Below are 24,544 nucleotides of genomic sequence, written 5' to 3' on the forward strand. Positions count from 1 at the left end.
CGCCTTAACTTCCGGCTCCTCCTCGCTCCCGCCGGGTACTTCCGTTCCACCTCGGTGGCCCTTAGCTTCCGCCTGTTCTAGAGTTCCTCCAAGGTCCCTCAGGTTATTCTCAAAGGGGCCCCGAATGCAACCGCTCACACGACCATTCCTCACCCGTAGGGACACAAAGAACACATCACATTGTTTCCCTGGACCCTGAACTGGCCCTGCTGAGCCTCATGGGAGTTGTAGTCTTGTTGAGTGACCCGCTGGATAACGGCGGAATGTCGCGCTAAAAGTAAAGGAAACGACCTAGGCAGGGGACACTGGGGTTTTCTGGGAGCTGTAGTCAAGAAGCCCCGTGGCCTGTTCGGGAAGCCACTGGTGGCAGAGGCGGAAGGAACTACAACTTCCAGCATGCCCTGCGGCCTCTTTCTTGACTCACGCTCACCGCCCCCCCCTCCGCCTTTCCCCGCGACTATTCTCTTCCGCCCCTTTCTATGCCGCATAGGCCGACCAGAAAGGCTGGTCCAGTGGTGGAAGAGCCTGGCGCTGTCCTGAGAGGGAGGGCTCGGTGTGGAAGAGGTGAGGGTGCCTTAGACCGCTTTGGCCGCGTATCTGGCTGAGTCGAGCGTCTCCGCATCCTGGTCCTTTCCCGCTATTGTCGGAAGCGTCCCTAGACCACCCCCCACCCTGCCTGACTCTTCTTCCAGTCGGAGCAACCCCTGGGCTGGGAGCCGGGGTACGCTCGGGGTTGAGGCTGTAAGTGAGCCCCGACATTTGATTCGGAAGGAGCATTTACTTGGCCAGGGATGTACCGGGCTGTGGCGACTGCGGTAGATCTGTTCGCCCGTAAAGTCTTCCTACTGTAACCCACGTTCCCTGGTCTCCGTTCATAGCCTCAGCTGTGGAGGCCTGGCTCGGAAGATGATAACAGAATCTTAGTCTAACTTCTCAGTAGCTGCTTTCTGGATGTCCTGAGGCAGGGAGCGTGCTGGTTGTGGATTTTTTTTTTTTTTTGCAGATGCCTTTGCTTTCTTTCCTTTGTCGTGTTCCTTTTCTCCACTTGGATCTGCTACCCTGTCTTGTGGGCTCTCGGTTAAACTGCTGACGATAAGGACAAGCTTCTGAAGTATTTCAAATCATGTTGAAGCACCTTACTCTGTTACTCTTAAAATTGTACCTGTGTGCTTTCTAACTTGTATAGCCATTAAATCATTATCTCTTCACTTGCCAAGTAAATCCAGGTTCTGATTTGGGACTAGAAGTACAAAGTGATGTCAAGTATCCACTACCGTTGTAGGGTTAAAAAAGATTACAGAAATTCTGGATTATTCGCTTTGTTAGACACATTGTGTGCCTATTTGTAGATATTAACAGAAGTTTTTTTTACTATAATGAAGTAATAACTTGCTTTACTTGTCCCTAGAGTGAAAAATAGTTGGAAGGACCATGCAAGTCACAGTGGAAATGATGTAAGTGCCAGAATACCTGGATAGGAGGAGCAGTTAGCAAGGTGGCTTTGATACTTGGTCCTTTTGTGCCTCATTTCCCCCATCAGTGAAATGGAAATGGAATCTGCCAGGCCTACTTTACAGAGTTGTTCTGAGGATGACAAAGTGCTTTATAAACTGGCACCTGTGCCAGGTACGTTTACATGTTCTGTGCACACCTTCAGGGTTTGTGATGGCCGCTCAGAATCTTTGTATCAAATTAATATTTTTTAATCTTTAGGATTCTTAAAAATATTTTCCTTCTAGCCTTTTCCAAGGTATCATGATGATTTATTAATAAAAGTTAATACTAAGCATTAATTTTGTGTCAGGTACTAAGTGCTTTATATGTATTAACTGGTTTAAGCCTCACAACAATCTTGTAAGCTAGGTTTCTGCTGTTACGCCCATTTTACAGATGAGGAAACCAAGATGGAAAGATGTCAGTAAGATATCCTATACTAAAAAGAACTCACATTTACTATTTACTTTCTGCTAGGCACTTTGTTAGGTGTTTCCTAAATCCTATATATTCTTCACTGCAACCCTGTGAGGTAGGATATCAGTTTCCCAAGGCTTACAAGTAAAATTGTTTACCTAGTTTGCTCAGAATTGGAGAAACCAAAGTTTGAACTCAGGGCTGACTGACTACAAATCCTATGCTTGTACCACTATGGGGGATGATTTCATTGTGTCTGTCAGCTTTTTTATTTGGTTTTGGCTCCCTGGAATTAAATATACAAAAGGATTTTTACTCCACGTCTGGGTTCAGTAGAAATCAGTTAGAGATATCTGACATGGGAAGGGATCAGATAGTAGAAAATTCCCACCATACCTTTGCCATCCCTTTATCCCGTGAAAAGAGTCAGGAAGAGGGAGTCAAGTGTGTTAAGGGCAATCAAAAGCCTCCTCAACAGTGCTGCCGACAAGCTTGTGTTGAGAAAGGTGCTATGGAAGGAAAAGCAAATTGAGCCTTTAGAATTGACAATATGTAGTCTTTGGAGTTATTTTTGGTGTTGTGGAAGTTTTGGTACCTAGTTCTCGGCTTAAAATAGTTTTCACTCTAATCCAGTTGGCATTGATAGTTTAGTTTGTAATTAATTCTAAGGCAAAACTTTTTTTTCAGAGTGAAATCTAATTTTAGAGTAGTTATGAGTGGGACTTGCGGTGTTTTGACTGATTCTTTATATACTTTCATTTCGTGACCGTGCCCTCATTTCCCAAACTTTGGCCAATGCTTGTTAATAACTTAATCATGATTTGAAAATACAAGCAGGGTAATTCTGTTTCTTTTAATTGCTTTCATTCTTTCAGCCATTTAACAAACATACGTGAGAGCAAGATATTGTTAGTTTTATTCACTGTAGTATTCCCAGAGCCTCGAACAGTGCTTCAGAGATGGCACTCAATAGATATACAGTGAATACGTGAATGCGATTATTTGTTTTGTTCATGCTTTGATTGATCTTGTGTATTCAGCAAAGTTCATGATGCATTCTTATAACACTTGCTTGCCTTGTGCTATTACCTTTATATGTACCTGTGGTGAATACCCCAGCTCTGTTGTCAGGTCCTTCAGGAGAGGGGCTGTGTCTTGCACTTTTTAAATGTCCCTTACGACACCTGAGAGAGTGCTTTGAACAAAGTAGGTGTTCTAGGAATGAATGACTACTTGTGGGCAATTAGAGGATTGAAAGTATGGTTTAATCAGTTGGAGACCCAGGAAACTGATTTTATATGACAGGTTCAGTATTTGCTTTATCTGATTTTTTTATACATCCCTGATTACTGGGGGGAGTTTGTAGTGAAGGAACCTAATGATTTTGGAGCTCTTTTGGGGAGAATCCAGAAAGGGACCTATATCTGTCTTCCTCTCCAGATGAATCGGACAAAGGGTGATGAGGAGGAATACTGGAACAGCTCCAAGTTCAAGGCTTTTACCTTTGATGATGAAGATGATGAGCTCTCACAGGTAGGTTTCCATGAACAATTGCTGAAGGTCGCACCCTCCTCCACAGTGCCAATCTAAAATTCCTTCCCCTTGCATCCTTGGAAACCTGGCTTTTGACCATGTCTCCATTAGGCTCAGAAATGTTTTGGATCAGATCTTTAGAAAAATCTTCATGGAAAAGAGCCAGAGGGATTGTAAAAACCAGCTCTCTGCCCTTCTTTACATTCTTAAGAAGATTCATTCCTTTCAGTTGTTTTTTTGTTTTTTTGAGAACTCCAAGTCTTTTATTGTGATCTAATTTGTTATTTTGAAAGATGGACTGAATTGGAAGTTTTGCCTTTATAAAGTCTATTTTACAAATGGAGAAACAGATTCATTTTTGGAGAGATGGATAAACTCACTCAGGTTTACACAGCAGGTCATTGCCAGGAGTATGATTAGATCTCAAAAGTGGCTTTGAATCCTCCTAACTCTTTTGCCACTGGGTCTGCAGCGTTGGCTAAAAAGCAGATTGTTTTCTTGGCAAATATCTAGCAGGCTAGGCTTTCAATTGCAGAGGATGAAAGTGTTGGCCATCTTCAAGTCCCAGTTCCTCAGCCTTCTTGGTTGCCAAGGAGAGGTGGGAAGTGGCGATTGCCTGAGTGCCCTGCCTTATGTCCCTCTGCAGTTAAAGGAATCCAAGCGAGCAGTGAATAGCCTTCGGGACTTCGTGGATGATGATGATGACGACGACCTGGAGAGAGTCAGCTGGGGTGGGGAACCTGTGGGAAGTAAGTAGAAGAGGCCCTAGGAGGGGATTGATATTCAGGGTTCTTGTCACTAATGAAGGCTCCACTTGTTTGTCTCCCGAATGCTTATCAGGAAAGGGAATGAGGTTAGACTATTTTCAGATAAGCATACATCTGGAAATTTAACCCCAGGAGAAGATACTTGGGGAAATACAGCAGTAGTTCCCATATGACTGTCTAGGTCTGCTGTTCTAGGGCTCATGCTGGGCTGGCTATTTCAGACTCTCTTGGGGTACTTGTTAAAATTAGATTCCTAGGCTTCACTCCAGAGACTGATTCAGTAGGTCTCAGGGGTGGGGATGGGGGTCTCAATTTGTAGTAAGTACTGCAAGTGCTTCTAATAGGCAGTCATAGTGGAGAACTACTGACTTAATTGCTCATAACTGCCTGGCAGTTATGACTTCCTTAACCACCAAGTCTCACTGTCTAGCTGTTATATAATACATACCACTTAACACCTTTGCAGAGTCCAATCTGATTTTGAAGAATATTTAAAAAAATTTTTTTTTCATAGGAAATACTATCACGTGATTTAAAAATCAAAAAGTACTTAAGGCATTACAGTGAAAAGTCTCCCTCCCACAGTCATGCATCCACTCAGTTCTCAGTCCCTGCCTCCCAAAAAATAACTGCTGTTTGCTTCCTGTGTGTTCGTCTAAAGAGCCTTTTTACACTTGGAAAATCATATAAGAATGTGTATTCTTACCCCCTTTTCACAAAAATGGCAGCGTACTTTATACCCTGGTCTTTTCACTTGATAATACAGCTTGGAGCTCTTTCCAAATCACTACATAAAGAGCTTTCTCATTCTCTCCCTCTTTTTTTAAACAGCAGCATAATATTACATTGTATGGATTTATCATAATTTATTTAACCAGTCCACTATTGATGAACTTTAGATTGCTTCCAATCTTTTGTTGTTTATATTGCTATCAATAATCTTATATTCTGCCCATATCTGAGTATATGAAAATCAGTTCTTAGAGTGGAATTACTGGCAGAGGGAATTTGCATCTGTATTGGGTGGATATTGCCAAAGTGCCCTCCCCTGAGGTTGCACTGATTTATACTCCCTCAATGTCAGAGGGTTCCTGTTTCCCCATAGCTTTGCCAGCACAGATATTATCAAACTTTGGATCTTTGCCAGTCTGATGGGGGCCAGTGGTATCTCAGTGTACTTTTACTTTGTAATTATCTTATTAAGAGTGAGGTTGAGCATCTTTTCATATGTTTAATAGCCACTCGAATTTCCTTTTCTGTGATTCATTTATTTATTTCTTTTGCCCTGTTTTTCTGTTGATTAGTCTATTTGATTCTATCCCTTCTCCTAGCCCTGATTTTTGGAGTCCATGTCGGCCAAGGGACCAGGGCCTTATATACACCAGGGCCTCTTGTGAAAAGCTTTTGAGTTTGTTGGAATGCTTGTCGTCCAGGATTTATTTTGGAGGAGAATGACTGATTTAGTTCTTACTATCTCACAGGTATCTCATGGTCCATCAAAGAGACTGCTGGTACTAGTGGGTCAAACCATGAAGGGCGTGAACAGCTAAAGAGTCGAAACAGCTTCTCCTCCTATGCGCCACTACCTAAACCTACTTCTACCTACTCCCTGAGCAGCTTTTTTAGAGGTAAAGAGTGATGTTAAAGGGCCAGGGACTCCTCCTTTTCTTTTTTCAGAAAAACACTCAGGCTGTAATTTTCAGTTACTCTGGCAGAAAAAGAGTATTGAAAGATAAAGAATCATCTTTGGAGCTGGCAGTGGGGATTAGGAGTGGGAGAAATGAGAGGAATTCAGAGAGGTTTGACTGGGTTTCTAGGACATGATGAACAAAATTGACATTAACCCTGTGACAGGTACTAAAGAAATTTGCCTAGGTCAACATTCCTGCCTACCCCCATGCATTGCTGTTGGGAACACTTGTGCACTGCTGGAGGGAATGTAAAATGGTGCAGCCAATGTGGAAGACAGTGTGCAGTTCTTCAAAAAATCAACCATAGAGTTACCATATGATCCAGCAATCCATTTACCAAAGAGAATTGAAAGCAGGGACTTAAACAGATATTTATATACCAGTGTTCATAGCAGCATCATTCAGAATTGCCAAAAAGTGGAGACAATGCAAACGTCCATTGATTTAGGAACAGATAAGCAAAATATACATGTAATGGAATTTTATTCAGCCAAAAAGAAACAAAATTCTGATATATGCTACAAGATAAATGAACCCTGAGGACTTTATGCTAAGTGAAATAAGCCAGACACAAAAAGACAAATATTGTATGATTCCACTTCTATGAGACACCTAAAATAGATTCAGAGAGACAAGTAGAATAGTGGTTACCAGGGGCTAGGGGCAAAGGGGAATGGGGAGTTATTGTTTAATGGGCACAGAGTCTCAGTTTGGGATGATAAAAAAGTTCTGGAGGTGGATAATGGTGATGGTTGTACAATGTGAAGGTACTCAATGCCACTGAACTGCAGACTTAACAGTGGTTAAAATGGTCAATTTTATGTTATTTATATTTTACCGCAATTATAAAAGTTTTCCTCCCTGCCTTTTTTTTCATGGCACCTCGAATTTCTGAAGTTAAATAAAAGCTTTTTTTAAGCCCTAAGTTCCCATATTGTGTAATAAGGTTCCATATACAGTATGTGCTTAACCAAGACTCAATGGCTCTGACTTGATCTGTTCACCTCTTCCCTCCTGTGTTCTTTACCTTTAGGGAGAACTAGACCTGGAAGTTTCCAGTCTCTTTCTGATGGTAGGCATTGACTCTCTTCTCTTGATTGCTGTGGGAGATGTTGCTGATTTGGGGTATGGTCTGGGGAGTCAAGGGGAAGGGTGGTGGTAATTAGATGAAATTTCTTCTGAGTCTGCCATCAGTATTAGAGAAATTTTTTGATACTGAGTAAGGAATATCATTTTGGCTACAGAATGTAGATCATTCTGGCTACAGGGGCAAGGGGTGACTTCTAGAGATACTGTCTTTGGAGAGGAACTGAGATCTGCTTTGGGCCATAAAGGTACCTTGGGACCCCACAAGTCAAAAGGTATGTGAGAAGGAAGCAGTAGAGGAAAGGAATGACGAGAAGATGCTGTCCTTCTGAACCAGCTGCCTGTTCTTTTTCAGCTTTGTCGGACACATCTGCCAAAAGCTATGCTCCAGAGCTGGGGAGACCCAAGGGAGAGTATAGGGTGAGTTATATCTTACACTGGTGTGACACTTTACACATTGTAAAGTGGTTTGACGTATATTATCTTGCTTGATCTTCCCAACTTTTTGAGCAGGTATTATTTTAGCCTCCTCCTATAAATAAGAAAACTGAATTTCTAAACATTAGGGCTTGCCTGTGGTCTCACAGCTAGTAAATGGTAGAATTTGGATTCAAAAATCTCTATTTTCTGATTCAGTCCTAGCACACTTTCCTTGCCTAATATGCTGTCTTTTGAAGGCTTTACTTTGAAATTTTTGATCATCACTGTGGTCTGGAAACTTGGTGGAGCTCATATTTCATGCAGCACATAACAAAGCAAATTGATTGATGAAGAAGAAACTATATTGTAAGGTCCAGAAAAGGAACATCTCCCTCTTTTCTTCTTTTGACAAAGCTATTAATTAGAGTCCCAGATGTAACTAATTGCATCTAGGGATAGAAGTCTTGACCCAGAAAGCATAGGGTTACTGGTTTTGTCAGTTGGTTCATTCCCTCTTTGATTCATTTCCTCCTGCCTCTATTGTCCCTGTTGTAGTTCTTTTCAGAAACTCAGAACAAAACCATCCCAGGTCTTCATTTTTTTCATCCATTCCCTCCCACAAAATATTTCCTCTTTAGGGACTAAGACTGAATTTGAGGTGAGGAGCTGCACACTGGTAATTATGGCCCCTTAACTCCCTGGGATTCACGTGTTGCTAATGTTCCAGGATTACAGCAATGACTGGAGCCCCAGTGACACAGTGCGGCGCCTCCGGAAGGGCAAGGTAAGGCCGCTGGAGAGAGCATTTTTATAGGATTGTTTTAGAAACTGGCCAGCTTGTCCCCAAAGGGAGGATTTCTCAGCGTCTCCCTTCAGTTCTGTTTATTAAATGAAATGGTTTTCAGGAGGGGAATAAATCCACTAAGATGGAAAGTCAGCTGCAAAATTTCTGATTCTCCAGAGTTTAGTGTTGCTTTGATAGGATAGTGGGGAACGAGTGATGGAGGAGAGAGTAAAGTACATTTCAGAATGAGAATGATCTTGTATGTTTAGATCTGTGATCCATTGCCAGTTAACTTTTGTATATGGTATCAGGTCAGAACTGAGGCTCATTTCTTTCCCACGTAATTCTCCATTTGTTCCAGCACTATTTGTTGAAAAGACTGTCCTCTCCCCCTTGAATTACCTTGGTGCCTTTGTCAAAAATCAATTGACTGTATATGTGTAGGTCTGTTTCTGGACTCTTTATTCTAGTTCATTGACTTATTTCTCTATGCTTGTGCCATTACCACAGCCTTGATTATTGTAGCTTTCTAGTAAATCTTGAAATCAGGTAATATAAGTCCTTCAACTTTGTTCTTCTCTTCCAAAATTGTTTTGGCTATTCTGGATCCTTTGTATTTCCATATAGATTTTATTTTATTTTATTTGTTTATTTTTTAAAGTATTTAATTAATTAATTAATTTATTTTTTGAGGAAGATCAGCCCTGAGCTAACATCTGTGCTAATCCTCCTCTTTTTGCTGAGGAAGACCGGCTCTGAGCTAACATCTATTGCCAATCCTCCTCCTTTTTTTTCCCCAAAGCCCCCGTAGATAGTTGTGTGTCATAGCTGCACATCCTTCTAGTTGCTGTATGTGGGACGCGGCCTCAGCATGGCCGGAGAAGCAGTGCCTCGGTGTGTGCCGGGGATCCGAACCCGGGCCACCAGTAGTGGAGCGCATGCCCTCAACCACTAAGCCCTGGGGCCGGCCCTCCATACAGATTTTAGAATCAGCTTGTCACTGTCTACAAAAGAGCTGCTGGGGTTTTGATTGGGATTGCATTGAATCTATAGATCAGTTTTGGGAGAACTGACATCGTAATAATTAATGGATCAAAGTGGATCATAGACCTAAATGTAAATGCTAAAACTATAAAACTTCTAGAAGAAAATATAGGTGAAAATCTTTGTGATCTTGGATTAGGCAAAAATTTATTACCAGGGACACAAAAAACATGAAACAAAAAAGAAAAATTGATAAAATGGACTTCATCAAAATTAAAGACTTTTGTTCTTTGAAAGCACTGTTAAAAACATGAAAAGACCACCATAGCTGGGAGAAAATATTTGCAAAATACATATATTATGAAGGATTTTAATCCAGAATATATAAATACTAATGAATTATTTTCAGTAATAAGATAAACAGTGCAATAAAAAATTGGCACAAGATTGACCAGTTATATCACAGAAAAGATACTGAATACCCAATAAACACTTGGAAAGATGCTCAACATTATTAGATATCAAGAAAATGTGAATTAAAACTGAGATACCAGTATACAGCCACTAGCGTGGCTAAATTTAGAAATACAAATCATACCAAGCATTGGGAGCATGTGGAGGAACTGGAACTCTGTTAACTGTTAGCAGGAAGGTAAAATGGTAAAACTACTTTGGAAAATAGTCTGGCAGTTTCTTACAAAGCTAAATATGCACTTATTTTCACTCCTAGACATTTACAATCTAAGATAAATGAAAACATGTTCATACAAAGACTTGTACACAAATGTTCACAGCAGCTTTATTCATAATAGCCCCCAAAGTGGAAACAACCCAAATAAACATCAGCAGGTAAATGGATAAATAAATTGTGGTATGTCCATACAATGGAAAACTACTTACCGATAAATAGGAACAAACTATTAATACTCACAACAACACATAAATTCATCTCAGAAACATAGTATTGAGTGAAAGAATCCAGATACAAAAAAAGAAGCCAGATATTGTATGATTCTATTTTTCTGAAATTCTAGACAAGAGAAAACTTTAGTGACTGGAAACAGATGAGTGCTTGGCTGGGGATGGGAGGAGGGTATTGACGTTAACGTAGACAAGGGAACTTTTTAGGGTGATGGAAATGTTCTGTATCTTGATCGTGGTAGTAGTTACATGAAATTGTATAATTGTCAAAACTCACTGCACTGTACACTTAAATAGGGTAGATTTTATTGCATGTAAATTATACCTCACTAAAAAGAGAACAAGTGATCTCTACCTGTTGACTTTGGCAAGACTTCATCAGGACAGTAGCATCTTCTAGGGCGTAGGCTGAACTAAAGAGGGTGTGGTGGGAACCCACTGTTTATATTATAGAGTGCTAGCGACCATAGTGTAAAAATAGAGAGACTCTCCTTGGGGACATTTCCTTTCATTCTTACCCATTCTTCAGTATTCAGTGACAAAGGAATAGAGGAAATGGTCTTCTTCCTTGCATACTAATTCTGTTTTTATCTTGTCAGGTCTGCTCACTAGAAAGATTCCGCTCCTTACAGGACAAGCTACAACTTCTAGAAGAAGCAGTTAGCATGCATGATGGAAATGTCATTACTGCAGTGAGTTGTGGGTTTTGTTTGTTGTTGTTTTCATTAGTTTCTGAAAATCCAATCAGAAAAGACTAACGTTTTAGGTTAAATGTCAAATAAAGATCCTGGATTTCCTCTTGAAGTGTAGGAGTGTCAGTAATATGTGCTCTATGTCTCAGCTGGCAGGATGTACATTGTGTGTGGAACTCTTGATTATAATCAAGAAGCAGTAGGTTGGCTACTCTCTGTTCTAAAAAATAATCTGAGGGAGGAGAGATGTGAGAGCAGTCACTCTCAGAGGGAGGTGTCTCTCACCAGTATGGACACGGACAAGTGGACTCCCAAGATGCAGCTCAGTTCCAGATGTCCATCACTTGTCCTTCCATCGCATAGAGAAGTCTGTTTTCTGGACCTGGAAAGAGTCTAATGAGTTGCTGACCTCATTCCTAGACATCAGGTGCTCAGGGCAGGGCTTTGTGTTTGAAAGGTTGCACAGAGTAATTCATTCTTTGTTCTCGTTTCTCTAGGTTCTGATCTTCCTGAAGAGGACACTGAGCAAAGGTGAGCCTGGTCTGAAGGAAATCTGCAGTCAGCAGTCTTCAGTCCTGCATTTGAGGGGAGAATGGCATTGTGGCTTTCATACCAGAATTCACCAGCATCAAGTGTGTTTCAGAGACAGCTGGGGTGGCCTGAGACCTCAGAGTACACATCACATCTCTGAGGCCAGTCATTCATCCTTTGGTGTGATAACTACGTTAACTATAAAACCCACTGTATTTACTAGACAGACAGATGGCTGTGTTGGTTTGAGGAAGTCAGGGTCGATGCTAAGTGCCTGCTGTTTGGGTTGGTGAGAAGTGAAGGCTGACTCAATGGCTAAGAGTTGCCCTGAACCATGGTGTGTGTTGATGGTGGATTGAGCCATAGGGATGGGTACCATAAGAAAACCATTCCTAGCCTCTGATCGACTTTGAGGAGTTAATATTTGGAATGTGTGAGGAGGGAGACCAATTTCCACTTGAGTGATAGACTTATAATCTTTCCCCACCTACCTTCTTCCTGCCAGAGATCCTCTTCCGAGAGCTGGAGGTGCGACAGGTTGCGCTGCGACATCTCATTCACTTCCTTAAGGAAATAGGGGACCAAAAGCTGCTTTTGGACCTCTTTAGGTAAGAACTGATCATCTGGCCCATAAAGTTTATCAGGTACTTTGTTCAAAGCACTTGGAGGGATACAAAGAAAGAGAAGACCCTGTCCTTTTTTTCTGGAAATGCTTTTTAGACAAGACACTGAAACGTGATGGGATAACTAACAATACACAACAGGCTGTGATAAGATGACAGTGTAGCTGGTGGTTAAGAATCAGGCTCTGGGGCCGGCCCCGTGGCTTAGCGGTTAGGTGTGTGCGCTCTGCTGCTGGCGGCCCGGGTTCAGATCCGGGGCACGCACCGACGCACTGCTTCTCTGGCCATGCTGAGGCCGCGTCCCACATACAGCAACTAGAAGGATGTGCAGCTATGACATACAACTATCTACTGGGGCTTTGGGGGGAAAAATAAATAAATAAATAAAATTAAAAAAAAAAAAAAAGATTCAGGCTCTGGAGTTAAACACGCCTGCATTGAATACTGGCTCCACTTAGTTCAAAGAGTGACCTTGAGCAAGTTACCCAACCTCTCCAAGCATCACTTTTCACATCTGTAAAATCTGTAAAATGGAGATGATGATACCTACCCCACAGGGTCATTATGAAGGTTGAAAGAGTTAATGTTGTTTAAAGCACTTGGCATAATGCCTAGTCTGTAGTATTAATCAATATTTATTAAATATTTTCTGATAAAGAATAAAGGTATCTTGTATCACTTGGTCCCCAGTGATGGCAGTGAGAAGTACAGTGGAAGGGCAGAAGAGAAAATATAATTTTCAGTCAGGATACTGAGGAAAGCCTCATGGAAGCAGTTAGAAATTGAGTTGGGCCTAGGAGACTAGGGAGGATTCTGATAGGTGGAGAGGTAAGAGGCAGGCATATCTGCTGGGGGCTGCGGGAGTGGGGAGGGGCCATGATCTTCTATCGTGATTTCCTTCCCTATCTCATTCCAATCAGTACGGACTGTTTCCTACCCTTAGAGTAAACTGTATGCATGTTAACGTTCTTTCGTCAATGTCAGGGGCGAGGTCGGAACCTCTTTTTAGGCTGACACGTGGCCCAAGGTAACTCCAGTTACCCAGTGACTGCAGCACAGTGATGCGCTGCCCTGAAGACTGAGGTGGGGAAAGCAGGTCACCTGGTCAGGTCAGGATTACAGATGGTTAACCAGGAGTTTGCAGAAGACGTGTATCAAGGCAGGCTGTGCCCTCCTGCCCTCCCTTTCTTCCTTCCTTCCCAATCAACAAGACTTTGTTAAGCATCGCCTCTATGCTAGAGCAGTGTTGTTAATTATAGTGGTCCATTCAGAGTAAGAAGGAATCAGAAGACAAAAGTCCTTTTGCTCCAAGGCCTTACTGCCTTTTGGGGTAGACAGAACACACTGTATACTGTACATGAAAACAAGAGAGAACAATAGAGAAAATCTGTTTCTAAGATCGTACTGACAGAAAAGAGTGCTTTAATCTTTCAAAAAAAAGAAAAAACCCATAAGATTACTGTGGGCTACGGTTTTGTGGAGGCTCTGAGCCTTTCTGCCAGACTGTTAACGTGACAGAGTTATTAGTGCCCTGCAATGCTTTCTTGTCCTTGCTTTTCGCTCAGCTGGAGGGATTAGGGGAACAATGATATCTGATCCACCATGTGTTTTCAGAGGGTTGCTGGTGGTAGAAAGTTTGAGAAGAGAAGAGCTGGGCCGGCCCCATGGCTTAGCGGTTAAGTGCGTGCGCTCCGCTGCTGGCGGCCCGGGTTCAATCCCGGGCACGCACCAACGCACCGCTTCTCCGGCCATGCTGATGCCGCGTCCCACATACAGCAACTAGAAGGATGTGCAGCTATGACATACAACTATCTGCTGGTGCTTTGGGGGAAAAAATAAATAAATAAAATCAAAAAAAAAAAAAAGAAGAGAAGGGCTTATCTTGTGTATGGAGGCAAATGAGTTTGAATTGTGTTCTTCTAGAGCAGTCATCCTATCTTGTGAGGTTATACTGCCACACATCAATAGATAAAAATGCCCTGCTCCCTTCTGCTTCTTCCCAGGTTCCTAGATAGAACGGAAGAGCTTGCGGTAAGTGTGGCCTTTGTTTCAGTTGGGGACCTATTTAACAGAAATCTAAGCCAAAACCCAGTCTCCAAGATCCCAGAATGATTGAGCCATCTCCATTCCTTTGGTATTGATTATATCCAGAAGAGAGAGGCATCTGGGAAGCCTGAAAACTTTATCCAGATGATGTACTGTTCTGTTTCTTTCTATATGCTCTTTTGATTGGGCTTATAAATAAATATTTTTTTGAATAAATGAATGAAAACTAGCCTGATCAATTTGTAATTTATTTTTTAGTTTCTAGTTGTTTTCAATTCCTGGTTTGTGGGAGCTTTTGGGTTTTGGCTATTTCTAATATTAAAGAAAATTTTGAAATCTAAGAGGGATAAGAAACCAGATATAGGTCAAGAAGGAAGATAGGTCAAGCTGGTGGTGCACCCAGTACACATTTTGGCTGAGAGCTCACTGATCAAGTGTTAAAATTGATTTTTGGCAGATTTTCACCATCATAGAATGAACTCTTGGAATACAAGAATAAATCTGAAATTTTCCTAAAAATTTAATTGTATTATTGAAATGTTAGTGATCCATTTTTAAAAGCTTGATATTGTAGTGCAGGGGTAAAAATTCCTCGGTGCCATCAATGGCAGGATTTTTCCTTGAGTCAGTGTACTGCTTGCATGCACATTTGTGGGGATAGCAATGCTCACGCTCAGCTGGCACATTTAATAATATTGTAACCTTCTTTGCACAGCAGAGTATAATTCAGGAAAATGTTTTTCAGTAACATTTTGTAAAAGGAACTTGTACTTAATAATATTCAAGCCATGGTAAATCTCAAAAATCCTTTATCTTAATCTACTGAAAAGGATTGGCAGTCTGTAGTAATCATTTTGAAAAACTTTTTGTTTACATTTTTAATCTTCGTAGGTTTGAATCTATGAGGAATTTTCTTCATATAGCATTCTTATAAAGTTTGTTGTTTTAAAGTCTGATGATGAATGAAAATAAATGTGTTTTGGGTAACTCATTTTTATCTGAAACTTTCTTATTTTCTTTATAGTCTCTATTATCTTTGCATTGAAGATGATTTATCTTGCATGTTGTATATAAATTTGGAGTTTTCCAACCTTGTAAACTTGGGAAGTGGCAAAGCTGATAGTCTGCTTTTAGGTTATCCTCATAGAATATGAAGATTTCCCAAGTAGGACTTTTTCTTGAAAGACTTAAGGCCAAAACATTATAGCTATTAAAGGTTACTTTCTTTAATATTCGGAATGACTATATACCAAATATTTTGTATCAAATATTTTACAAAGATTAGATTATGATATAATGTAATGTGTTATTGTTTTATATTATCATTTACATTTTTATACACATTTGTTGGCTCTAAAATGATATACTGTCCTTCCTAAAGCCAATTCATTCTCTACATACTCATATTAACTGTCAATCTGTTTATTTTTTAATTCTTATAAAGTTTTAATAATTGTATATAAAATTACAACCTTCACAATTATTAATTATCGCATCATTTAAACTTCAGTTCATTTTTTACTTTCAAAATAGAAAACACATAAGGTTTTCTTTTGGAGTTATAAGTGGAACCTATAGTATTTGAATATGATTATTTAGCTATCAACAGTGAATCAGAATGACATGTCGTATTCATGTTACTGACATTGTTTATTGTCAGATATTTACAGGATCATGCTACCATTGATCATGTACAAGGTCAAGGATGCAAAAAATAACGTTGAAGTAGGCATTTAGCTCTTCGGCCTTTCAAAGGCTAAGACTGAAGCAAAAGGTGGTTTTGGTTAAGCACTGAAGCCAAAGCCAAACTTCCGAGTAAAGCAAGGTGCTCTGTCTACTTAGTGCTTCATTGTAGGTCAGCACTGCCCAATAGAACTTCCTACGGTGATGTGAATATTCTGTCTGTGCTGTCTGATACGGTAGCCACTAGTCACATGTAGCTATTGAGCACATAAAAAGTGACTAGTGCAACTAAGGACCTGAACTTTTTAGATTTTTATTTAATTAATTTAAATTTGAATATAAACAACCAAATGTGGCTAGTGGCTACCGTATTATATATTGCAGTTATAGATAAACTAAAGAGTGATTCTTGAATCACTCTTTGCCCTCCCTCCATCCCCTCACCCAGTCCACACCCAGAAGAAATCTCTGATAGTGAAGAATTTAGTTTTTAAGCATGGAAAGTCTACTTACAGAGCTACCTTGCTCTTCTAAGGAGGCAAAAGAGCTCAAAACCTTTCTCTGTTTTTCGTAGCTATCCCATTATCGAGAGCACTTGAACATTCAGGACCCTGAGAAACGAAAAGAATTTCTTAAGACCTGCATTGGGTAAGTATTGGGAAGAAATGTTTTTAAGTAAAAATACTCTTATATAGAGGAATTAAGAGACTAAAAGAGAGTGGAATGGATAGATAGTTGAAGGGAAAGGCTAACAATGGATCATACAAGCATCATTAAAGATAGTCTCATTCAGTGGTTCCAAATGCTAGTCCCCAGTAGAGTTTTCACCGATTGGTGGTAAACTGAGAAAAATAAAGACAACACAGAGAGTTTTTTTCTAAAGCTAAATTTATTTAATTTGAATGACTGCATTGTATCTGGGATGTTTTTCCCTCCCCCCATCCCCCTGTTTTGGTAGTAAAATGGGTTGTAATTTTTTTTTATGACCTTATATATTAAAATAAAAAATTGGCAACACTTTACCTTATGTATTTTTTTCAATGTTACTAGTTCTTGAAACTGGAAAGTTGAAGAACCACTGATTCAGTGCAAGCTTTCATCCAGAATATAAATCCCTGTAAAAACCAGCCCCATATATTATCCTTCCAGTGATGGGGCACTCACTGCTCTTGGAAGTAGCTCCATTTATTGTTGGACAGCCTTCCTTATTGGAAAGTGCTTCCTTATAATTGAGCTGAAACTTGCTTCCCTAGATCTTTCCAGACAGTTCTAGAGTCCACCCAGTAAGTATGGTGTATGGCAATAGTGCCAGGTCTACTGCTCCAGGGTCAGTGTTCAAAGTTGTTTCAGTCATTCCTCATGTGACATGATTTCTAGGCTTCACATTTAGAAATTTGTCTCTCTCAATGCAATCCTTAATTTTAATGTTCCAAATACTGAGCTATGTTATATGGCCTTTGGTAAACAAAGAGAAAAATTAGAATAGTGAAATATCTGGAACTATTGCTGTCTCCCTTTATCTCTTCTAACAATTGGCTGTGGCTCACACTTCTCTGGGATAGTGTAATTAAGTTTCAGAAATTTTCCTGGAATGAGTGGAGTAGGGGAAATAAGGCAGCACTTTCTAAATGATAAGATCTGTGAACTGGGAGTTTAAAATCTGGCTTCTGTTCCTGCCTTTAGCCATTGACTTATCATATGACTTTTAGGCAAGACACTGTTTGTCCCTCAACATCTTCATCAATATGATGTAGTATTGAAGATGGGACCCTTGACATTTATGTAGACCTTTGAGACCTTTACCAATCTACAAACATACCACCATGACATATAATTTAATTTTACCTTATTGCTCTGCAATAAAAAATGGCTAACAAATATAAGTGCCCCTTAAGGAGAGTTAAGCATTGATATTGAGCAATGACATGAAGCACAGTGCTTCACTGGGATGTGTATGATGGACAGTCAGCCAAGCCTGCTCAGCAGCTAATGTGACTCATTCACCAAACGTTCCAACTTCCACAGTCAGAGGATTCTAATTCATTCCTCAGCAAAATCACTAATGACTATAGGTATTTTATGGACTTTCTGGATTCCTCTTGAATTGGCAAAACCTTAAATACAAAATCCCAGCCAAAGGTCTACTCTACTTTCTGCTTTCTCTCTCTGCCTTTCAGGGATGCTCTAAAGGTAAATTGAGATCAGATTTGTGATTCACCATGAGCCTCTTATGGTTACAGTGGTTATTTGGTTTAGTTGGGTTTGTTTCCTGATTGAGTAAAGAAAGAGGTACTAACCTTCTGGTCGTCTGTCAGTTTGCCATTTTCAGCAGAAGATTCTGCACACATACAGGACCATTACACACTCCTGGAACGTCAGATCATTATCGAGGTTAGACTCCTCATCTCTACATTTTCTGCTTCAATGCCAGTGTTCAGTGCCATTCAGCATCTAGGAGACTTCTATGCTCTGCCCATATATGTCATTTCCTATTACAGTTCTTAAAGAGCCTTTCATTTTCTCTCTCTACATGATAGCCCCCATCCCTCCATTGTTCTCAGGCATCCTTTGTCTTCTCATCCACTTTTAACCTGGAAGTATTTCTCTTCAACCCAGAACTCCCATTTCATTGCTACTTCTCTGGTCTTCCTCCATCCACCTTGTCATCATTTTATGAATTTTAAACTCCCTTGGGCTATCCTAGGCAATTTTCTTTCTTTTTGTCTTCTTTGCCTCTAGGGTAGGAAACAACTGCTATAGTATTAAAGGTTTCTCTCCTGCCTCTGCTCCATGGACATTGTTCTCTTTTTTCACTTGGTTCACTCCACCACAGGCAAATGATCGACATCTAGAATCAGCAGGACAGACTGAGATCTTCCGGAAGCACCCCCGGAAAGCTTCCATCCTCAACATGCCATTAGTGACAACGCTCTTCTACTCCTGCTTCTACCATTACACGGAGGCTGAGGTACAGGCAAAATGTGGAAGACAGACCCCACACACCCTCACTGCACAAGAGGAACTTAGTTTGAAGCCAGTATTTCAATGTACTCTATAAACAATGGGTGCATATAGTTCTCAGAAATCCACCTAGAAGCTTTCCTGGTCCTCAGCAGGGGAAGGCCAAGAGGGAAAAAGAGGTTTGTGAGGGCTTGCTTGGCTTCCAGTGAGCCGGCATGCTAGTGTAGCACATTCGGTCTCACCAGTGTTGGTCCCATAGCAGTCTCTGTTCAAAGGTCCATAATTTCAAATGTATTCGCACAATGTAGAGAAGAAGAACAGCAGAGTGTGAGGTATCTGTGGGTACTTTTTAGAAAAATTTTTTTGAAGAGGTTTGAATTTAATGATCATAGGTGGACATGATCATAACGATCATAGGATTAGCATAAAATTGGGAAATACACCATGCTTATTAATCCAGTCCCATTAATCTGGATTGTGGTGATATCCTAGTAGACCCACTGGAGCTTTTCTCTTAAATTAATTTCTGGGTTTAAATGGTTACAGAGTGAAATGTAGAATGTATAGATAATGGAAAAGAAAATGGGAGATTGGGTGGTATTTGGGAAAGTCAGTAACACTAAAATTCCTTCTCCACTTTCATCCTAGGGGACATTCAGCAGTCCGGTCAACCTGAAGAAGACATTTAAGGTAGATATAAATTGGTCAGTGTTTGGTAAAGTAGTAGTAACCACATGGAGTGGATGTTGCTTTGTATCCCTGCACAGTAAGTCTCTTGATATGCAAGGTTCAAGGTAGAAAGGAATGAGTTTGTGGTAAGTGAGAGAAGGCCTTAGCTGAATGGTCTGCAGCAGTGCTGGGGCTTGGAAATGAAGGGTTCTTGATGACCTGAGAGATTTATGGATTGTAAGGGGCAGAATCAACACCAGGGAATATTTTTGCCCATCTTCTCCAGAATTCTCAAGCACCTCCCCTGATGCATGTCTGCTTCCCTTTAATTTCCCCTGGTCTCTGCTTTCTAGATCCCAGACAAACAGTATGTGCTGACAGCCCTGGCTGCTCGTGCCAAGCTTCGAGCCTGGCAAGATGTAGATGCCCTCTTTACCACAAAGGTGGGTGCTCTGGACTGTTGCGTGCTGCTGATGCCGTGGAGTTATCGTCTTGTTATCCCATGCCTCATGGGAGTCTTAAGTTCTAGTTGCTGGTTTACAGTTGTCCCCCAACTTTCTATTTTCCAAAATTTCAAACCTAAAGAAAAGTTGAAAGAATAGTATAATGAAAAGTAATAGTCTTACCTACTTCACGAATTTATTAACATTTTTGCCGTATTTGCTTTCTCTTTTTCTATGCTTTCTCCATGTGTATAGAAAAAGAGAAAGCAAATACACCTTTTTCTTTTGCTGAACCACTTGAAAGTAAGTTGCGGACATCATGACACTTCTCCCTTAAATGCTTAAGTGTTTATCTCGTTCATAACCACAATATTATTATCACTCTCAAGAAATTTAACATTAATATAATATCATCATAGATAATAGTCTGTATTTAAATTAGCTCTTTAGAGCTGTTTTGCGTTTGTTTGCCATCAGGATTTAATCAAGAATCTTGCATTACATTTGGTTGTCATGTCTCTACTGGTTTACATTTTAAATATCCATCTTTCTATTATGGATTTGAGAATTTTTTGTTTTTCTCTTTTGTTAGTTATTTAATTAGCTACATGAACTACCAAAGCAATACATGCCTGTGTCAAAATCAGACACTGTGTGAAAATACAGAGAGTAAAGAATGAAGTTCTCTTTCATTGTCCACCTGCTCCCATCTCACTCCCTTCCTCAAAGCAAACACTGTTAAAAATTTGATTGGTAACTTTCCAGACCTTTCCTCATGAATTTACAAAGAAACAGACCTTTTCTCTTGAATTTACAAATAAACATCTTTATATTTATATATGGTGTAATATATAAAGATGTAGAGGATAGGATTTTTCTACCCAAATTTAAGTTCATACTGCAAGTATTGTTAAGTAAATTGGTTATTTCATTTAACCAGACTTTTTTCTGCATTAGTGTCTGTAGATCTAAGAACTTATTTCATACCTCTGACTCTTTTCCACCCTCTTAAGTTCCTTGTCTTTTCTGAAAAACTCATCTCTCTTCATTTCTCTATCGCCCACCTCCTGATCATCCACTCTCAACCACCGTGTTATTCTACTCTGACCATAAAGATATAGGGAGACTAGCTCAGAGTGTGTTTAGTATGTCTGGCCTAGCTGCTGCTGCCCCATCTTCTTTTTCAGAACTGGCTGGGCTACACGAAGAAGAGAGCACCTATTGGCTTCCATCGAGTTGTAGAAATTTTGCACAAGAACAGTGCCCCTGTCCAGGTAATGGCTCCTAAAGAGACTTGGGTACAGGATCCTCTTGGAAACCTAATTTTTAGCCTCTTACTGGTCACTGATGGCAGACTTGACCTGCTCTGGTGTCATCTTAAAGGCAACATAATGGCTGTACTGGACTTTGAGATAGAAAAGGCCAGGGAGGGAAGTTCTCCTCTGCCTTGTAGAATAACCCCAGGTAGCCCTCTCTGAGGAATGTCTACTGTGTTTAGCCCGTGTGGAGTACTGACATACTGTTCAGGTGACACAGAAGGAGAGCTCACTGAGAAGGGACATCAAGGAGCAATGGGCACAGCACTGGGTCAGATCTAGAGCACGCCCATTGCTGGCATGGGTATCTAGCTCTAGGATAAGGGGGAATGCGCTCTTCCCTTCTTTACTGGGGGAGCATGGAAGTACTACATAGAATCTGCCTCATTTCCCATTGCAGAACTAATCCTGTGGTTGATGATGGGAATTGTAGATGTCAGATATTGAACTCTTTTGCCTTCTTTAGGAATTTTTTTCTACCTTTTAGAGCTCTCTGTTTTATGGGTCTGAGAATCATAAATCAGAAGTACCTCTTCCCACAGATATTACAGGAGTATGTCAATCTGGTAGAAGATGTGGATACAAAGTTGAACTTAGCCACCAAGTTCAAGTGCCATGATGTCGTCATTGATGTGAGTCCCCAAGAAAGAACCCTGAGTTAGACCCCCAGTGAAGAGTGGGGGATTTATTCCCTGTCCTCAGTCCGGAGATACAGCCGTCAATTTTGACTTAATGGACAAAATGGTCTGGCAAAAGTTAGTTTGGAGACCAGCATGCCTGTATTATAATCCCAGCCCTCTGACTGGTTTCTCTGCTTTTATAAATTTGTTGTACTTGGAGAATTCATAGAACTAAATCAAGCCACAGAAGCTCTGTAGACTTCTCTCCAACATGAAGTTCTGTGGGGGCTTGACCTCACTTTGATTTCACTATAGCCTCCTGGCCTCTTCTTGAAGTGGGAGTGACAAAAAGAGAAAAGGCTTCATAGAGAAGGCTAATTGGGAGTTTGTGTTGTTTGTCTATTTTGGTGTACAGACTTGCCGGGACCTGAAGGATCGTCAGCAGCTGTTAGCATATAGGAGTAAGGTGGATAAAGGATCTGCAGAGGAGGAGAAGATTGATGCCATTCTCAACAGCTCGGTGAGCAGCTATAGCTTACCTCTCCAGCAGTCTCAGGAGGCAGACAATTCACAAAGTAGCATCAAGTCTATATTCCCAAGGTCTGGGTGGGATTGCAGTTAGCTGAGCCACATGAAAATAAGGATCTCCTGTGGACCTAAAGGTCAAAAGCACTACTTGGAACAGCAGAAATTACTCCTGAGATGTGGGGTGATTTAAGGGTAATCTGGGGAGCTCAGGCTGAGACTTAACTGTAATGCTCTGACAATTGTTAAACATAGCACGTAGGAGGGACTAACTACTGGAAGTATAGAACAAAATGTTATAAATAGATTCAGAATATCCAGACTGAGGAGTTTCCTGGGGCTGGATATGACCTACCTGTGGGAAATAAAACAGTGTGGGTGAAGTAGATTTTAGCTGTTTGGGGAGCACAGCTAGCTTGTCTCTCATAGCATGAAATCGCTGAGCTTTTTGTTAATATGGAGCTCAGTTCCCCATTAGATATTTTGGGACCTACCCTAGGGTCATCTAAAGCTAGCTAAGGAAGGCAGAACCAAAATAAATGCCCTAAATCAGCCCTAAGATACAGCATGGGTGTTTAATCCCTCTCTGAATAAATGAACTCCCCCACATATTAAAAAAAATTCTCCACCTCCCCCTCCATTCTTCTTTTCCTTACATTACCTAGCTGTGAGCCTTGTTTTATTGCATTCCCTCTCCCTCTCTGTAGGGATCAGTGAAAACTGATCATTGTTTGTTCTTTCTACAGCAAATTCGATGGAAGAATTAAGTGGCGTTAGCTAGCCTGAAACCTGTCTCATTTCTTCCTTTCCTACCTGTGAAAGTGGAGAGCGCTCTTCTTGGGGAGAGTCACAGCATCACATCGCTTGGGCCCGTCGTCAACAGGCAGTACCTGCTTACTCTTGGGACAGAAATCAGCACCTGGGCACAGATAGTTTCAGACTGCTCTTCTGTCCAAGGCCACCAACTAAGGGCTGAGACCTAAAACTCTGACTTATGAGAAGGATTCTCTCCACCTGGTGCTCACGTGAAGGTGGGAGTGATTTCTAGATTGGGCCCATATTGGGCAAGATCTCTCTTGGTCTGAGAAATGTGACTGCTCCAGAAAGAGTCTGCTAGACGAAGAGGTACAGGTGTCATAGGGTGGCCACTCCATTCCCCTCAGCTGATTATGACCCTGGACTTGGTGCTGAGCGTTGGCAGTTTGCTCTAAATAAAGTCAGAACAGAACAGAAATGGCTCTCTCCCAGGGGCCTCAGGAAGGGCTGCCAGTGTTGCTAGGACCTGCTGGAGGCGCCCTCACCCCAGGCTGCACAGAGCCCTCCCTGTTAGGACAGAGATTGTCCAGACGTTGTGTTTCTTCAGCCAGCGTCCTTCTGCTGCCCTAGTCTACCCTCTGTCCAGAAACTTGTAGTTCCTCTCTGACCTGCACACTGATGGCCTTGTGTGGGTGATGAGAACATCCTCCTTATCTTTTCCTCTACTTCTCCCACCCTAGACCCATAACCTTAATGGAGCTCAGATTCAGCAGTGCTGGAGAGCTCCCTTTATGCACAAATCTCATCATTTCACTAGGAGCTTCCAGAAGTTTCACCAGGGCTAAACTCAGCAGCATTTCTGACTGTTAGGATATTAAGATGGAGGTTTTAGTTTCACACTTGGTTTTTAAGAGGAGATTCTGTAACGTTAAATTCCTGCCCTGTACTAATATTAGCCTCTCTTCTCTGTCACTGAACTGGGTTTCCTGGACATGCCTAGTCTCCTAATAAAGCTGTTTCTTCCTTGGTGCCTTCTCTTTCTCTCCTGGTTGTTTTGTGCAGAATAATGAAATAATTGCCCTGGCTCTTGGGACCACTACAAGTCTGCCTCAGTGACTGCATTCAGCAGCCTGTCAACACATGTCCGGTTTTGGAGTAACAGTGCTTATGGGAAAGCAGGGCCGTGTGGTTAACAGAGGGAGCACTGAGCTGGGAGACTAAAGACCTGGCCTCTTGTCCCAGCTCTACCACTGTCAAGCTGTGTGATGCTGGGTGAGTCCCTTTCTCTCTGGACTCATTATCCTCATCTGTAATAGGAGGGCATGCTTCTCTCACAGGTTGTCTATGTTCCTGTGACTGTGGAGTGGCTGAAGTGGTAGGAAGAAAAGAGAAGATGCTCATATGGAGGCACACAGCATGCTTTAGGGCAATGTGGTTCTCAACTGGGGGCAGTTTTGCCCTCCAGGAGACGTGTGTCATTGTCTGGAGATACTTTTTTTTGGTGTGGGGGGGGATGATTGGCCCTGAGCTGACATCTGTGCCAGTCCTCTATTTTTTGTATGTGGGACACTGCTCCAGTGTG

The 24,544-nt window shown here is 41.2% G+C and overlaps 1 protein-coding gene across 4 annotated transcripts; it reads left to right on the forward strand.

Annotated features, from left to right (window-relative positions):
* Positions 1-414: 414 nt before the first annotated feature.
* Positions 415-23,991, forward strand: VIPAS39 (VPS33B interacting protein, apical-basolateral polarity regulator, spe-39 homolog). Of its 4 annotated transcripts, XM_087448128.1 has the most exons (21): positions 466-564; positions 1,409-1,454; positions 3,352-3,444; positions 4,091-4,193; positions 5,693-5,839; positions 6,936-6,974; positions 7,344-7,408; positions 8,136-8,192; positions 10,697-10,789; positions 11,287-11,320; positions 11,826-11,928; positions 13,947-13,974; positions 16,247-16,320; positions 17,988-18,063; positions 18,506-18,640; positions 19,282-19,323; positions 19,656-19,745; positions 20,933-21,019; positions 21,604-21,693; positions 22,097-22,201; positions 22,953-23,991. In XM_087448128.1, the coding sequence occupies exons 3-21, from the start codon at positions 3,352-3,354 to the stop codon at positions 22,971-22,973; spliced, it is 1,482 nt and encodes a 493-aa protein (XP_087304254.1). In that variant the 5' UTR covers positions 466-564; positions 1,409-1,454; the 3' UTR covers positions 22,974-23,991. The 4 variants fall into 4 exon arrangements, with proteins under 4 accessions (XP_014639935.2, XP_087304254.1, XP_087304255.1 ...); XM_014784449.2 differs by lacking the exon at positions 1,409-1,454 and having other exon boundaries at positions 415-564; XM_087448129.1 differs by lacking the exons at positions 466-564; positions 1,409-1,454 and adding an exon at positions 629-741.
* Positions 23,992-24,544: the final 553 nt, after the last annotated feature.

Source organism: Ceratotherium simum, chromosome 24, assembly GCF_057802395.1.
Source record: "Ceratotherium simum simum isolate JZ-2026a chromosome 24, ASM5780239v1, whole genome shotgun sequence".
NCBI classification, from domain to species: domain Eukaryota; kingdom Metazoa; phylum Chordata; class Mammalia; order Perissodactyla; family Rhinocerotidae; genus Ceratotherium; species Ceratotherium simum.